Source organism: Monodelphis domestica, chromosome 6 (genome assembly GCF_027887165.1).
Source record: "Monodelphis domestica isolate mMonDom1 chromosome 6, mMonDom1.pri, whole genome shotgun sequence".
Classification (NCBI taxonomy): domain Eukaryota; kingdom Metazoa; phylum Chordata; class Mammalia; order Didelphimorphia; family Didelphidae; genus Monodelphis; species Monodelphis domestica.
In genome coordinates this window covers 127,122,687-127,140,381 of record NC_077232.1, presented here as the reverse complement: position 1 = coordinate 127,140,381, position 17,695 = coordinate 127,122,687, and the positions used below count along the sequence as shown (strand labels likewise).

Below are 17,695 nucleotides of genomic sequence, written 5' to 3'. Positions count from 1 at the left end.
CATTATGCTACTTAGCTGTGATATTTATCAGATTTGAAGATGACACAGAACTAGAAAGGATAACTAAAATAGATGAGAGTCAGAATCTAAAAAGATCTTGACAGGCTAGATATTGGGCTGAATTTAAGATGGAGAAGTTCAGTAGGAATGAATGTAAATTTATTCTACATTTGTGTTCAGGAACTCTCATGTTCAGAAATACTAAATAGGAAAGGTTAAATAGCAATTTTTCTAAAACAAAACAAAACAAAACCTGGGGAATTACAAGCTCAATATGACAACAGTTTGATGTAATTGTCAGTAATGTTTATGGGATTTTGAACTTTGTTAATAGAGTCATAACTTTCCTTAACAAGGGCTTATTAGTTTTTATTTATGCTGCCCTAGTTAGACTTCATCTGGAGTATTTTGTTCATATCTAGGCAGCACATTTTTAGAAAACTGTTGATCAAATTAAAAGTGTCCAGAGGACAACCAAGGTGGTGAAGAACCTTGAGTCCATATCATTTGAGGACTAATTGAAGTAATTATAGATGTTTAACCTTCAAGAATTTGAAGATCTTTTATGTGGAAGAACTATTAGTTTTGTTCTGTTTGGCCTCATATGACAAAATTGGAGTAATAGATAGAAGTAGGAAAAAAAGTTTAGATTTCTTTTTAGGAAACACTTGCTGAGAATTAGAGCTGTCCAAAAGTTGAATGTTCTGTTTTAGGAGGGCAATTAATTGGAGATCTTCAAATTAAACTTGAATGATCACTGTTTGGTAGATTACAATGAGGATTCTTTTCAGATATAGATTGATATATATACTGCTGAGGTCCAGCTCTAGAGTCTATATTCTCTGAAGTATATTGTCCAGATGGTAGTGGTCTTGTTGAGCCATAACAGTTCAGTTGACCAATTGCTATAGTATTATGTTAGCTTCTTTTTAAGAAAAAGAAATTTAAAAATTGGAGCAATTCCACAAGTGACAAATATGATGATGGAGAGCTTTTAGTCAAAGGATGAAGAACATCTAGGGACAAATTTGAAAGCTGTCTCAAAATATATGCAGTATTGTCAGTCAGTACTTTTTTTCTCGTTATTTTATGTATTTTTAAGTTTTAAATAAAATTTAAAACTCCTTATGAAGAACTTGGGACATTAAGTTAAAGCAGATTTTTTTTTTTAGTATTAAAAAAACCAAATTAATGATTTGAGACAGAGATTGTCTCATACACTCCATGAATAATAGTGAGTATAATAATCTGCAAATGATAATGATATTAGAGCCAATGGGTAGGAAAAGAATCAGTGCCATCAAGCCTGGGAAGAGAGAGCATATTCAGAAAGAAAAACATCAGCGTGGAATGCTACAAAAAAGTCAAGAAGGATAAGCCTGATAAAAGGCCAATTCTGTAGCAAAGAGATCACCTTTCATAGTTGGTGGGGTTAGAAACTGAATTGCAAGATGTTGAAAATGAGTGGGAGGCATGAAAGTTGAGTCAATGGATGTAGAGAACTATTTTTTAGGAATTTAGCTGTGAGAGGGAGGACACATAAATAACATAGTAACTGGAGAGGATGATAGTATCAAGGGAAAAATTTTTAAGAATGTGGAAAAATGGACATGTTTGAATGTATCAGGTCAATGTATACCGAGAGATTGAAAATTAGGGATGTAAGGAGACAAGCTCACAGAGGAGACAGGTGGCAATAATACTAAAGGCATAAATAAAGGTGTTGGCTTGGGTAAGGAGAAGGACTACTTCATCCTCTGAGATTGGAATAAAACAATGGAGTATCAGGAGATATTTGCTGATTTGAAGTATGGAATTGGGGAGAGGAGGAAACTGATGGCGAATGAACTCATTTTTTTCCTCTATGAGAGGGAAGTAGGGAAGATATTGTAGAAAAGGTTTGGAATAGCTAATATAAGGAATGTAGTAGAGAGCAGAGGAAAGAATAAAAATGATTGGTATGCATTAGTGAGAGCTCAATTGAAATTGAATAGCAGTCATTTGTAGAGTGCACATACATCATGGGTTCATGTGTGTGTGTTGTGTGTCCAGTGTTACAGTAAACCATTTACTAGCTGGGAAAAAAGATTTTAACATTCTGTTGAACATACTTATCTTAAGGATGAACTCAGTTTTTCTGTAGTCAAAAATAGTTGATAGTAATAACATGATAACCAGGATGTTTATAGTTTGCCTTGTTAAGAAAATTGATGAAAGACCTAACATGCACTTTTTAATGTCTGTCAAAAAGCACTTATAAGCTTACTAAGGGCCAGGCACTATGAACGAATAAATAAATGAATGAATGAAAAAGTATTAATTTCTTACTATGTCTCAAGCACTGGGGATAACAAAAACAAAAGTGAAGATAGTTTCTCCCTTCAAGGACCTTTTCTTCTAATGGGTATAGGAGATATATTATATAGGATACTCAGATTAGAAATTAGAAGCAAATTTTAGAAATTTTTTATGATTGAAAAAATTCTTATGTATTTTCATTTATATGTACTTACTGTATACACTAAAAAGATTTTATTATTAATTATCTAGACTCATTTATTTCCTTCATGCTATTTCTTGTATAATTTTTTCAGATTGACATTTCCTTATAATTTTACTTTTGGGTTTATGATTTGTAAAAGCAAAATCAAAACATTAAATCTTTAATTTAGAATGATTAGGGAAATATATAGTCAGACAATTTCTTAAGTATTTTCCATTTTTTAATATGCTTAATTTGTAGATCATATTATGGCATATTAGGAATATGCACACCTGAGAACTGATAGAAGCATTTCTGTGTATCATTTTTAAGGAAAATCTCTCTTGGTTTCTTGAGGAATATTTTTATAATTGCATTATTTTCATTTTCATTGAAAAAAAAATGTAAATTTTTTTTGTTGGTTCTTTTGGTAGCTTGAGAGGCAACTGCATGAGGATGAGGAATTTGCCAGAACACTGGCAATGTTGGATGAAGAACCCAAGAATAAAAAGGTGACTTATTTTGTGCACAGGTTTTGTGTGGTATATCTCATGCTTAAAATAGAAAATATGTGAAGGATTAACTGAAATGAATATAAAAACAGCTTCAAAGTGTTATTTTTTCATAAGCATGAACATAGTCTAATTTCATCATCTCATTGTGGCATAAAAAATGACCCTAGATTCTAGCTCTAAGGCTGTACTAGTAGTGTGTGACCTTTGGGAGGTTTTGATTAGGGTTTTGGCAACAATCAACGACTCCTTTCTAAAAGCTGGCCTTATGGAGAGGTTCATTATCAGTAGACTGACTTCTTGGTAATCAGTTATTAACTCTCTCTGTCTCCTTCTGTAGTGATTATGGTACAGGTGGGTGGGGGAAAAAGGGACAAAAGGCTCTAAAAAGAGCATAGTTTTTAAAAACAGTCTGTAAACATTGACTTGGCTGTTAGAAAATAATTCAAAATTAAGAGCCTAAATATCAAGAATACTCTCTTCATTGAGAGAGTTGAAAATGGTGAAACCCTAGCCAAGTACGGATAGATAGGGACTGGATTGTGATTTCATTGGTGTAGGGAGCTCCTAGATGAAGACACTACTGTGACCACTACAGGTTAACCTCTTCATTTGTAAAACATTTTGGGCAACCTTGCTATCTTGTAATTTGGGATTTTGCTGAGGAGGCTTATGTTCCAGAACTTAGTACAATTAGTACAATACTCTCTCTAAAAAGAAATATTTGCAGAACATTGTCTTTATTAGGAAATTTAAACCAAAACCAATAATAATAATAAATATATAAATATACTCTAACAGTATAAGCATTATTGCCCATTTGAAATATCTCTGTCAAATAACATTTTTTTTAAAAAGTGAAATTTATCATATGAAAAGATGATGATCAGTTGGTAGTCATTTCCAAGTTAGTAGATTGAACAGACTTTTAACTTGTTAGTCCAGAATTAAAAATCAATTCCAGATTAGAAGAAAAAATAAAAATGGGAAAGGTTCACTTAAGGTAATTCCAATTTAAGTTGTTTAAGCAAACTGTTGATGCCAAGAAATTTTTATAGAGGAGCATACAGACAGTTCTTGCCATACATAAATTCACATTATATAAATTCAACTTCATGTAAAGAATTCTGAAAGAAATCCACATTCCAAAAACACTTTTGTTGATGTTACTGTGCAGTATTGTGGTCTTTCTCTCTTTGCTCGTACCCATCAGTTCGGCATTCCACAGCCTCTTGTCCCCATCTCCCCCAATCCAATGCCAAAAAACCCTTAAAAACAAAACCAAACAAAAATCCCTAAATAAAAGCAGAACAGATGTGTGGAGAGACTGCTAATGATTTGAGGACTTGACTTGAGACTCTAGCACTGAGAAAGGAGATCTTTGCCCATACCCACCCACCCTCATGTCTTACCTTCTTTAATATGTCAGTGCTCAGGTACCATGTGTCTGCCCCTGGCTCTTTTGTGTTACCCACCCTCTGCTATCTGTGTGTCTGGCCCCAGCACATTCTTCCTCGTGGTTTCAACCAAGCCACCATGTGGCTGACCCTGGCCCTTATGAGTCCTTCTTCCTGCTCTTGCTTCTCTGCCCACAGCCCTCATGTGCCAGCCCCATTGCCTTCACAGATGCTTGATCCCCTTCTTGCCTTCTTCCTTCCCTTTCCCAAATTCATATTATGTAAAAATCAGTTAATGTAGAGGTCTGTGGAAAGGTTCACTTATGTAAAAAGCAAGAACTGTTTGTACTGACAAACTATCACCATTTACAAAGGAAGAAAGTTTGATCATTGTAAATAGGTTAACACAATGAACCTATAAATCTAAAGAGCCTAGAAATTGTCATGGCCAGCAAACACTTAATCTTTCCCATCTGAGAGATGTCAGCCAAAGGCAATACTAATTTAGAATAGAAATTGATTTGTAAAGTGTCAGGGAGGATGGTAGATTGAGTAATCTTATCTCAAAAAACAGAAGCTGTTAAGGGAAAAACAAATTTGTAGAAAAAATTGTTAGGAAATCCAACCATCACATCATCCTAGTGATGTGATGTTGAAATATGGAATAATTGAAAAGATTTGCAAATCTTATTATGAAAAACTTATCCTATAATGACAAGGTACTATGACATTTAGAATATTAACATTTCAGTCTCCTGTGTGCTGAACATGTAAGTAGACATTGCACAAAGGCCAGTTGAGATGGAAAGATTAGATCAGGTAGCCGTAGAGAAGCCATAGACAATTTTGGAGATCAGTTCTTAAGATATCTGAAGGGGACAATATAAAATGCTTAGGGAGAAAGTCATAAATATGATTATTACCCATAAAAGATGACTTAAGAAAATATCAGCTGATTTGTTCTTTCTCAACTTTACAAAATCTTTTTGAGAATTATTTGCACATTTATATTCATTAAGGGTGTATCCCTTATGAAGATTTGAGAATAAAACAGCCTTTGTTAATGGGATATTCCATGGCAGGCCACATCTTTATAGTCACACAGTAGACTCAAATAGCACAGAGAATAAAAGATACCATTATATTTGCTTTTCATTGTAAAAATGTATTTGATTTAATAAAGCAAATATTAACTTAAAGATTCACCTCCAACAAAGTGTATTCAATGCAAATGTCAGTTTCATAAAAAACTTAAAATACCTAAGAAATAATTTTGTCCACTCAACCTTATTTTTAATATTAAGTGAAACATAAAGCAAGGATTTGATTGCTCATGAAAGTCTTATGCTTCAGTCACTGAGAAGAGTAAGCTCAGGTCATCTAGGCACTCCTTTTTATGGGTGACATTTTGCTTCCTATATTGAGTCCTAGAAAATTACAGTATCTTTTATGTGAAATGCATTATCAGTAAGGATTTTTACCTATCTTCACACAAAATAATAAGTGGATGAAGAATTTCTGTTACCCAGATTCTGATATGTAGTTGGATGGCAACTCATAAAGTGATTCTTCTAATATATATATATATATATATATATATATATATATATCTTAGTCACTAGAAATGCACAGTGAACCTGGTTTTTAAATAAGTAGGAAGTGAGTGGGTTGGATTGCCTTTGGAAATTGCCTACAGCTTCTTGAAATAAAGGCCCATCTTTTTAACATTAGTATTCTCCCAGTGGTGCAATCTGGTTGTGAGTCAAGGGATATCACAGTTTCTGAAATTGTGGGTTACTCAGAAGGTTATAGTGAAAGGCATATACTGGGTGTGAGGTAGTTGCGATGAAGAGTTGCCTAGGAGAGGCATCATAAAGAGTATCCTAAAGGAAATATTTAACTGATTAAGGCTGAAGACTGGTCCTATAGAAAGAGCAATGGTCAACCCCAGTAGTGGTGTTCCCCTGCTATACATTCAGATCAGGAAACTTAGAGAAAGGTCCTCAACTCTTGTTAGGATTCATTTTTAGTAGATTTTGGGGGAGGGGGAGGATATGGAAAAGCATTGTGTGGGATGAGAGTATGTGGATCTGCACCATTGTAGGCCATGGCAATTCACTATGCTAATGATATGACATTCATAGATATATCATCTTTATATTGTGAAAACTGAATAGTACCAAAACATCCTAACTATGTATGTTGTCCTGTGGGTATTAGGAGTAAATAAATATCACCTGATAATTAATTCGCCTTCCAATAAGAAATAAGAATCTTTTTTTCTTCTATGTGACAACTATAGTTTTGTTCCTGTGTGGTATTTTTTTTTAAACCCTTACCTTCCATCTTAGAATCAATACTGTGTACTGATTCTAAGGCAGAAGAATGGTAAAGGGTAGATATTGGGGGTTAAGTGACTTGTCCAGGACCATACAGCTAGGAAGTGTCTGAGGCCAGATTTGAACCCAGGACCTCCCATCTCTAGGACTGGCTCTCAATCCACAGAGCTACCCAGCTGTTCCCTCCCTGTTTGGTATTTTCTTGATGACATTCCTCAAGCCTCTTATGGAAAGAAGCTTAATAATAGTAGTAATTATAACTAATATTATTATTAACCTTTTGGAATTATATTGGGAATATTTTTTGTTTTTAGAAAATTGTGACTAAAGTAAAATCAAAGATCTGCACAATTTTTGAGAAATTTAGTATTTGAGAAATTTCATCTGAATCTAGAAAAATTTCATAGGAGTAGGCTCTGGAAACTTTACACTAAAAATTCCTGTTTACAAATTTTGGTATGTTTTTTTTTTTACCTTTTTGAAAGAGTATTAAACAAGAACTTTATACCTAATAGTATCAGGCAGAACAGATTTCAATTTTGATTGCATCTTCATCATATAATAACATCAATTCATTATCCTGAAGTCTTAAGCCTTAAGATTCTATGAGGTGCATAAAATAATATTCTTTCATCCTTAAGATCAGCCCATTGTCTTAAAACGCTCAGCCTAATTTCTGATAAATCAGGAATTTGATTACAATTCTTAATATTTGATAGTTTTTTGGAACAGGTACTTCTTTTATTAAATCTTGACTTTTAACCCAAGGCTGATATCTTTATTTAAATCATTTTTTGATTTGTTTCTCACTGCATAATAAAATGCCCTGAGATTTTTGATGAAGGATGTAAAAGGAAAACCCAGTTCTATTAATTTACAGGACAGGATAATTTTTTCAAAAGTACTTGTATTTGTTAAAGCCTTATGTCTTCACTCAAATGAGGATAATAAAACATGCTCCACATACTACCCCTTAGATGAATAGTAAAAAGGAAGTTATAGTGTCTTATTAGTATAGTTTGGGTGATAACTTTAAAATTTTTTGCTTGTCTCCTCATTTGGCATATATTTTATAGATTTGATAATATATTTTTTAAAGTATTGAAAAACATTAGCTTCTAAGATTACATATATTTTACTCTTTGTACTTTTGGTTAGGCCCGAAGGAATTCAGAAGAGAGAGAGACATTTTCAACTGACCGAATTACTTCAAGCAAATCAGAAAAACATAAAGGTAAAAATATTAGGAGAAAAAGGAAATAGAAAAATTCATCTTATGGGAGGAAAAACCAAGATAGTATTGCTCAAAAAGTCTCATAAAAAAACTTTTTTACTTATTGTATTGTCATTTCTTAGACTTATAGTGTGTAGTTTACTTTGGTGATTAACATTGGAGACCTTGGAATCTTTTAGCTAGGTCTATCTGTTTTTAGGATTTTAATAATGAAAAACATATTACTTTCCTGAGTAAAATAAAGGCTTAAATATATGGTGAACTAAACATATAATTAATTTATTGTCATTTTAACCAATAATACTTCAGTTAAAAAGCCTATTAATGCCATTTACCACTTGTGTGATTTTAACCAAGTCATTTTTCTATTTTGGACTGAAGTTTCTTCATCTATAAAATTAGGAGGTTAGACTAGATAAACCTTCAGGATCCCTTTCAGATCCTATGATGTTGTTTGGATCTTTTAAAATTACCTAAAATGATTTCATTGAGGGAACCGTTGTTATATGTGTATTCTGAAGCATTCCTATGAGTGGTTCTTTGGTCTGATTCATGGAATCAGGAATCAAATGTTGTTAGATCATGTATTTTTGATAATTCTAATTCTATAATTAGTTCTCTTCCCCCTGCCAACTTTCTACCATAGAATCATAGATAAGAGTTGGAATGGACCTTAGGGGTGATTGCGTCAAACCCTATCATCTGAGACTCCAAGAAGGGAGCTTACTTGCCCCAAACCACATTAATATCAGTGGCTGTACCAACCCAGAACTTTTATACAAAATCTTAAATCTGTAAAAACATTGGTTACTTGGCCCTTACTGCTCTTCTGCCTTGGAAACAATGCTCAGTATCCATTCTAAGACCCAAGGTTAACGTTATAAAATTTACCAAACAAAAAAACTATATGGCAAGAAGCCACTCTGGTATAGTTTAGAACTGTCAGACTTGAGACTGGCACTCTCCTAAGTGACCCAAACCAGTTTAGAATATCATTGGGAAATGTTGAACAAAATAAAAATTTAGTACAACTTAGATAGTATGAATGTGTGCTTTTCTGAGTCAAGATGCCACCTACAGAGAGTTCTTTCTATTTGAGTTTGACCCAGCTAGTGTAGATAGATAGATGGTCTCAAGAATCCAGAAGATCTAAATTTGAGTTCCACCCTTCACTGTCTTTTATACTCTGGGCAAGTCTTTTAACCTCTTCTTGCCTCAGGCAATTCATTTAAGACTATAAGTTGTAGAATAAGTACTGAGATGCCTTGTTAGAAGGAGCTTCCTTATCCTGGAGTTCTTGTACCAATGAAAACAGATCTGGTATATAATATAACTAACCCTCCATTTTTTAAAGAATGCTATCAAAGAGTCTTCTTTTTTGTTAATGAATAGTAAACAGTAAGAACAAGAAGTAAAGCACCATTACAATCGCTATTAGGTAGCTTTGCATAATAACTTTTGGGGAAATATATTTTGCTATGGTTATTTGAGTATTTGTTGCTAAGTCTGTTATGCCAAAACAAAGTATATCAACTTAAAACAAGATTATATAAATAAGGAAAAAACATAGTTTGCACATCTATTAAATAAAATTTTTCTTAGTATAAATGTATTATTTATATTATATCTACAAAAAATGTGTGTAACTGAAGAAGAGCTTAGGCTATGAATTTTGTGAAGTCATAGTAGAGTGAAATTTATGATTAGCTAATTAATTTAATTAAATACTGCAAAAGATGTTGCTCTTTGTTCAATTAGATTTATGGGATGTGATTTCAGAAGCAATGGAAACTGTTCGTAACAATAGCTTAACAGTAAGTGTTTGAACATGAAACTGTTGAATATCTAGAATAGTTTGTCAGCAATTTTTTTGCTCTATTTTTTCAGTAAAAACATCAAATTTATCATATGAGAGCAAGAACTACAATTTGAACAAGCAAACTAAAAGTGAAGATTCAAGAGGTTCTCAACCACATTCAAAGTCATCACCTCATAAAGTACCTCACAAAACAGAGGAAGAACCCTCAGCGTTGAAAGTTAGCTCTAAGCTGGCACTCTTGAAAAAAAGAGAAGAGAGTAGTAACAAAAAAGAGGAATCCACAGAGTCCAGAAAAAAAGAAAATGAAGTTGTACTTAAAGAAGAGAGAAAATCTCCTAAGAAAAATAAAAATTCTCCATCCAAGACAGAGGTAGGAAGTTTAGAAAAGTTGGTGTGATGTTGATACAAATTTGGTTACTTTCTGTTTTATTTCAAGGGTAGGTCTGTGTTATGAACTCTATATATACATAGATGGAAGCTTAAATAATAAGCAAATTTAGGATTAGTATTCTTAAATTTTCCCCAAATTCATATATAGCAATGCTACTTTTCGTGTACAATGTAGAGATGCTAAAAATTATCCTAAGGGAAAATCTATTAAAGTTAGTGTAGCATAAGGACCAGGAGTCTGGAGTGTTGGGTTTCTTTCTGATTTTGGACAATTCTTCTCTGGGTCTTAGTTTTCTTCCTTCAGCTCAGAGAAGGAATTTCATTGTTTGATCTTCAAAGTCTTTTGGGGGTCTATAAAGGATTCTAAGAATATATACATTCTGTAAATTTCTCATTTTTTTGTATTTGGCAATCAAGTATTGTCTTTATGTTTTATAACTCTTATTTTTAGAAAGAAAAATAATCCTTCATTTCTTCATACCTCTTAATCATTTGAAATTAAAAGCAGAAAATGTAATATTTTTCAGTTCTCACCATTAACATTTTTTATCTTAGAAACTGAAATGGTGTTTTTAAAGTTATTCTAGCTCTAGCAATTACTTATAAGTATATTAGAAGAAATGATTAACTTTTTGGTATCAGATTGTTTTTTATTAAAATATTTATTTGATGTGGCCTTGGCTGCTTCTCCAGGAAGGCTAAATCACTTGGAGGAGAGGCATGTCTATTCCTAAGAATATTGGAATGCCTTTACATGACTTATTTTTCCTTAATGTTTTTATAGTTGTGTAGTTTTGATTTTAGTAGCTTTAGGAACTACATACCAAAATAGTGTCATGGTTATTTCATATTCTTTAAAAGTATGACTGGTATAGATTAAATATTTTATTTATTATTTATATCCTCAATGTTTCCTTTAAGGATTTGATTATGACTAAGAATAAAAATACAAAAGATCATTTGAGGAAGAGGGGGAATAGGATTAAATTTATTTCATCTGTACTATGATTTAAATGTACTTTTGTGGGCTTGAAAACTGAATGATTACAGCATTTATTCTATGGGAATATGCCATTTTGTGGTGCATAGGGTAACTTGGAATAAAGAGCACCTGTTTTTCTTTTTCCCTTCTACCACCTTCTTATTGGGATGATGGCTATTGGATCTCTTTCCTTCTCAAAGAATATTTTATTCTCTAGGGTCAACTTGTACCTTGTTTGGGCCAGTTATAAGAATGTGTATGATGTTTCTAACTTAAAGGTTTGTATAGTTATAACTGTAGTTCAAGGATCAAATATAGGATGAATACAAATTTGTTATTTTTGGCTAAATATAGAGGTCTCTCCATTTTAGATTGTGCCAGTGGGCCCATTAAGTTTTTAAGGCTTTATATTTTCTTCTAATTTTATTAACTGTGTATAGTGAAATAGAAGGGAACATTCCATTTGGAACCCTGGTTCTTGCATCTTGGTTTACAAGTTCTCTCAGTTTCTCTCCATGCCTCTACCACAATAGTAAATAATTTCTTATGTGACCAAGTTAATTCATATCAAGAATAATTTATTAGATATCTATTATATCCAAAGCACAGTGCTTAGGATTGGAGAAGATAATAAAAATAGTAATATCAGTAGTAATAATAATAATATGTCCTTGGTCCATATTTATGGATCTCATAATCTGTTTGGGTGAGGCATATGATATATAAACAAATATGAAACTTCATGTAATAGCTGCAGCAGAGGTTAAGGAGAATGAGGACTAAAAAAAGGCCAATGTAATTGGCAGTTGGGAGGTCAGTGGTGATTTTGAGAAATCACCGTTTTACTCAGTTGAGGTATTGTGGAGATGATGGAGTCATCATATATAGATAGCTCTGAAGCAGCTCTCCTAGCAGGGATAAAAAAAAGCAAAGTAAGTATTACTCTTGGCCATCTGAACTTCTTAGTATCCTCTGACAATACCCAAGCTTTCCTGCCTCTGTACCTTTAGTCACTTTATTCTCTGCCTAGAATGTTTACCTATCCCCTCCCCTGCCTTTACAAAGTCTACTATTTCTTTAATGTATAATTCCAAGCTGACTCTTCCATGAACCAAACCTCTGATTCTTTAGTTAGAGTAATCTTTGTCTCCATTTATTCTTTTCTGTTTCTTGCCTTTCATGGCACCACACTAGCCTTGTCTTCCTACCTCTGATTAAACCTCCTCTATCTCTTTTTCTTGGCCCGTCTTTTTCCATTTCCACAAGATCCTGCCTTCAGCCCCTCTTACTATTTTCTCCATGACCATTTCATCTGCTTTCTTAGTTTCAGCTTTTCTGCAGGTGATCCCCAAACTTATACCTCTAGTTCTGGTATCTCTTTTGAATTCCTATACTGAACAAATTGAAATGGACATTAATATTTTTTCCTTACTAATTGATTTTTCCATTTTTTTCTATTTGCAATCCCAAAGTCTGTAAGTCCTGAAGATACTGAAAAAAAACGTACTAATTACCAGGCTTATCGAAGCTACCTGAATCGAGAGGGTCCCAAAGCTCTAGGCTCTAAGGAGATCCCAAAAGTAAGTAACAGTATGGTTGTAAATAAACTGTGTCCTTTATATCTGTCTCTTCATTCAGTTAAATAGAATAAGAATTTATTAAGTATTTATATGCCAGGCATATGTGTATCACTTGAAGAAAGATCTATATAAATTATATAATGCTTAGTTACAACTGAACCTTGATTTATTTATTCATTTATGTATGTATGTATGTATGTATGTATGTATGTATGTATCTATCTATCTATTGCTGAGAATGTGTTTATTATTGCCTTTTGTGGTTTGGACATCTCTTACTCTTTAGAAGAGCTTCACATAGTTACTTTGCATTTGTTAAATGAATTATTAAAAACCATAGCTTCTCAGAGTTGGAAAGCTTACCAGAAACCATCTCTTCCAGAGGTTCTTAATTTGTGGTTTGTGGACTTATTTAAAAAAAAAGTTGATAAGTATTTCAGTATAATTGGTAGTTTTTTGTTTTTTTTTTTGGTAATTCTTTGTGTTTTATTGTATGCCTTTGAAAATATTCTGAGAAAAGGTCTGTAAGCTTCACCAGACTGCAAAAAGGAGCCATGACACAAAATAGGTTATGAATCTGTTACCTAGTGTTACAAGGAAATCACTTTAAAAGACTGATATATATTAATTTAAGGTCGCCAAGGAATTCAGCTATGTAATTCCTAAATGAAAACTCAAGTCAGCAGTTAATCTTTTATGGAGTTTAATTACAATAGGAGGAAGAAAGGAATTAGAGATAGAGAGAGAGAAAAAGGGAGAGAAGGGAATAGGGCTTAAATACCCCTTCTGTTTAGGCTGGGCCAAAAGGCCCAAGCCCTTAGATAGCTGGGGCAAAGAAAAGAGATCAGTCCCTATTACTCACGTGACCAAAATGGAGAAACAGTCTCAGAGGCCCCCACCTTCAGCTTCCTTCAGAGCAAGCTTCTCAGAGCCACACCAACCACACCGACCAACTTCTCAACCACCCCCCCCCCCCCAGTCTTCAGACTCCCCTATCTTTAAGGAAAACCATCCAAGTTGCCTCCCCTCAGTCCTCACATCTACCAATCCCTGTCCATCAATTTCCCTGTGCCAATGGAGGCTCTAGCTTAAACCCAGGACCACCCAGAAGTCTCTGGCTTTTGCACATGTCTGTTGAAGGTCATATTTTCAAATAATTAAATCTTTGATCCTTTGCTACAGCCCTTTATAAATCCTGTTAACCTGAGTAGGGTAGAGATTGGAATAATTAAATTTTGATCTAGGCTGCAGCCCTTACTCAATCCTGTTAGGACTGAATAGGGTGGAGATTGATTCCAAGTATCTCCATTGTATCAATTCTAAAATCAATCATGACTCAAAGAAATTCCTGTTCTATGCTTAAGCATAGGTCAAAGTCCTTTCCATTGTTCAGCAAAAGGTTTCTGTCCTAAAGAAATCTTAAGAAGGGAAGAGAAAGAACCTCCCATGCCAATGGGGTTCCCATTCCAATAGACTATCAGTAAGAAATTTTCCAAGTATGAAATATCCCAATGGTGAAATTTCCAACATTTATAAGTCTAAGGAATTTTAAGGTTTACACTAGTCTAAACTATACCATAGCAGAAATTCCTTACATAATGTCAGACAAGAGATACTCAAGTCTTCACTTGAATGTCTCTCATGATTGGGAATACAGTATCTCCTGAAACATCTCATTTTATTTTTGAATAACTGTACATGTTAGGAAGGTCTTCCTTACTCAGATCCTGAAATATGTTTTTTTGCAACTTTTACTTATTTCTCCAATTTTGCCTCTCTGGACTCAGAGTAAATCTAATTTCTTTTCCATATGGCTGGCTACTCTTGAAACACCTATCATGTTCTCCTGCTAGTCTTCTCCAGGCTAAATATTCCCTGATCCCTTAACTGATGTTTGGATAGCATGGTTTCTAGGTCCTTCTCATTCAGGACTCCCTTCAGTTTGTCAATATCCTTTCTAAAATATGGCACTCAGAATTGATTATGTTATTTCAGATGAGGGCCGACTAGGGTTAGAGTACAGTAGAACTATAGCCTCCCTCTATTTGATGCTTTATTGTCTTTGTTGTATTATTGACTTGTGATGAACTAGCAGTCCATTAAAACATAAAAGGGTGTCTTTTCCCCCCTTTCCACTCTCAATATTATGTTATATAGTCACTATAGTCACACCCCTTCAGTGTTATACTTGTATGATTTTGAACTCAAGAATAGGGTTTAATACAATTTCATCTCCAGCAAATTCTAGGTTATCATGACTTCTTGTGATTTTTGACTTTCTTTACATGTGTTAGCTGACCCTTCCAGTTATGAATGTAAGGGTTAAATTTAGAGGTTTTTTACTGAATATATTAGTGGCCGCCAAGGATTAATTCAAATCCCAATAAAAATACTCAAGTCAGTTTGGGAATTTTATGGTGATTTTAATTAATATATAGAGGGAAGGAATTAAGACAAGAGAGAGAAAGGGGTTTGAAGAAATCAGCCTAAACTCACTCCCTTAGCACGCTTACGCCAAGACACCAAGATCCAAGACACCAAATGCTGCCCAGAACTCCTCATGTTGTGTTGCTGACAGAGACCAATGTCTCCACGAGCGAGAGACAGAGCGAGATCCATGTCTCCACGAAAGAGCCAGAGCGAGATCCATGTCTCCACGAAAGAGCCAGAGCCATGTCTCTGCAAAAGAGACCGGAGAGAGAAAGAGACGTGAAATATATAGACTTTTTTACATCACTTCCTTTGTCTCACATGTACCAATGGTAGCTTAAGCTTTACTTAGGACAGCCCAGGGGATCTGTCAGTTGTTTCTTATTTGTCACTTGCTAGCACATGTTGGTCATAGGCCATCCTCCTCAACACTTAATCCTTAAGTAGGGGTGTAGACATTCCTGTTTGTTAGGATTTTAAAAACTAATCAGGGTATAGGAAATCTAAAATTCACATGGGTTAATTGTATATTTAATAAACATACTATCTATTTCTTCATTTAAATCTATTAGAGATGACTTTAACATTATTATCCTATTTATATTAATTGTGACATTGGTTAATCAGACTGTAAAATTTGTTGGTGTGAATTAAGTACATTAGTCCATAGCATTCCCCTGATCTGTCAGCTAACTATTACAAAGGTAATGTAGTTAACCTGATGTGATCTGTTATTGAATGATGACTCCATACTGGGTTTGGTGATCACTGCTTTCCTTCCTAAATCAAGCAACAAATCAGAGTTAATTTTTAAGTGCTTGTTTCAAAAAACTCCAACCAAACAAAATAAATACTACAAAACAAGGGGTTAAATGGATGTTAGCTGCGTGGATAGAGCACCAGGGTTAGAGGCAGAAAGACTGACCTTAGATACTAGCTGTGTGACCCTTAAGCAAGCAAGTCACTTAACACTGTTTGCCTTTAAAAAAAAAAGTACTATTAAGTGCCTGCTATAAGACAAAAATGAAATGATTCTTGCTATCATAATGCTTACATTTTTGTCATGGGGAAAACATGTAAATATATAAATACAAAATAAGTACAAAAAGCACTTGTAGCTGGAGGGAATAAGGGGAAGTTTGGAAAAGCCTCATTTAGAAATTGACATGAGCTAATCAATCTCCAAAGGAAACTCTGCAAACCATTTCATTTAATATTATCTAAAATTTACTAAAGTTATGAAATTTAAGACATTTTTCTTTTTTCTGTCCACTAACACTTTTCCTATTGTCCATTATTAAAAACATTATTGGCTGTCCTCAGCAGTCACATCTGCCAGTTCTGAGATTTGACTTAAATCCACTAAGATATCTAGGTGCTTTTAACTGTTTCTTTATCCTGGAATTCCATTCCCTCCCCCATTTTTATTCAAATAGCTTTCATTTGGAAGCTCATCCTTTTGTTAAAACCAGAATTGAGAGTAAGTCTATCTTCATTATTTTAGTGGCCTTTGACTTGCTTATCAACAATTTTTATTGGATTGTAACAACTTTAATTGAGTTTCAGTTACTTACCCTTGTTTTTCTTTTGTATAGTTAAAAAAATCTAGATTGGTCCATGAGTTTTCAGTTTCTCCATTGGACTAGTATGTGTGTCTTTTTGTTAGCTTTTCATATTCCTTGTTGGTTTTACATCTATTTTCATAGAATTAGTAGATTTGTGTCTCATAGTAATATTTTTATTGCTTCTTGCTTTGTTTTTTAAAAAATATATACAACTGGGATAACACAGATAAAGGAAATCGCCAAAATACTTAAAACACATTACTTTTTCATCCATAATGGTTTTAAATAAGATACTTTGCAATGGCAGATTTACTCTGATTTAATTTTTTCTCATTTGTGGGAGATGTACTAGATAAGAAAACTTGGAAAACTTGGTGAATTATAGTGGGGGGAATTTTAGAGAAGTTGCACCAGTAAGTAAACAAAAGAAAGAGACTGAATCTTGAGCCCCTCCCCTATACCACTTCCTGTTTCTTTCTTTCCCAACTATCTGGATGAAGATCTTCTCACAGATGGCAAGTTGAAAATTTTCCCACTAATAACCAAATCACACAACTAGTACTTTAACTAAAGGATCTTTTATTCTTTGAGGAGAGGGGATAAGAAGAGTTGGGGGAAAAGAGGAAAATTAGAGTCTCCCTAATTTCTAAGTTATCTTGTTGATTGAAGACTTTGAAATAAAGTCAATTTAGAAAACAAAATGATCTTCTCCTAAGGGTAGATATTAACAGCACTCTTCTGGGCAAAAACCAAATGTCTCTTCAGCTCACAGTATAGGTCTAAGGCAATGGCCAGAGAGGGGATGAAGGAGGTCTGTCTTCCACCTTCAGTCTACAGCCAAGAATGAAGTCCCAGGCAGCTGGAGCCTCCTGCTTCTTCAAGGTTCCATTGGAACAGTCTCCCCTCCCTCGATGATTTGTGTTCCAAAAGTTCTGAGCTCCTTTGCTTTGCAGATCCATTTTTTC

The 17,695-nt window shown here is 33.9% G+C and overlaps 1 protein-coding gene across 6 annotated transcripts in view; it reads left to right on the top strand.

Annotated features, from left to right (window-relative positions):
• Nucleotides 1-17,695, top strand: part of RFC1 (replication factor C subunit 1) — a 168,344-nt gene that overhangs the window by 49,337 nt on the left and 101,312 nt on the right. For all 6 annotated transcript variants that reach the window (XR_008912856.1, XM_007496556.3, XM_007496555.3 and 3 more), the window contains 4 exons: nucleotides 2,917-2,994; nucleotides 7,889-7,964; nucleotides 9,852-10,153; nucleotides 12,628-12,735. Coding sequence is in view for 5 of the 6 variants with exons in the window: in XM_007496556.3 (XP_007496618.1) it covers nucleotides 2,917-2,994; nucleotides 7,889-7,964; nucleotides 9,852-10,153; nucleotides 12,628-12,735 (564 nt within the window). In the remaining variant the exon portion in view is untranslated. The remainder of the gene's footprint in view (nucleotides 1-2,916; nucleotides 2,995-7,888; nucleotides 7,965-9,851; nucleotides 10,154-12,627; nucleotides 12,736-17,695) is intronic.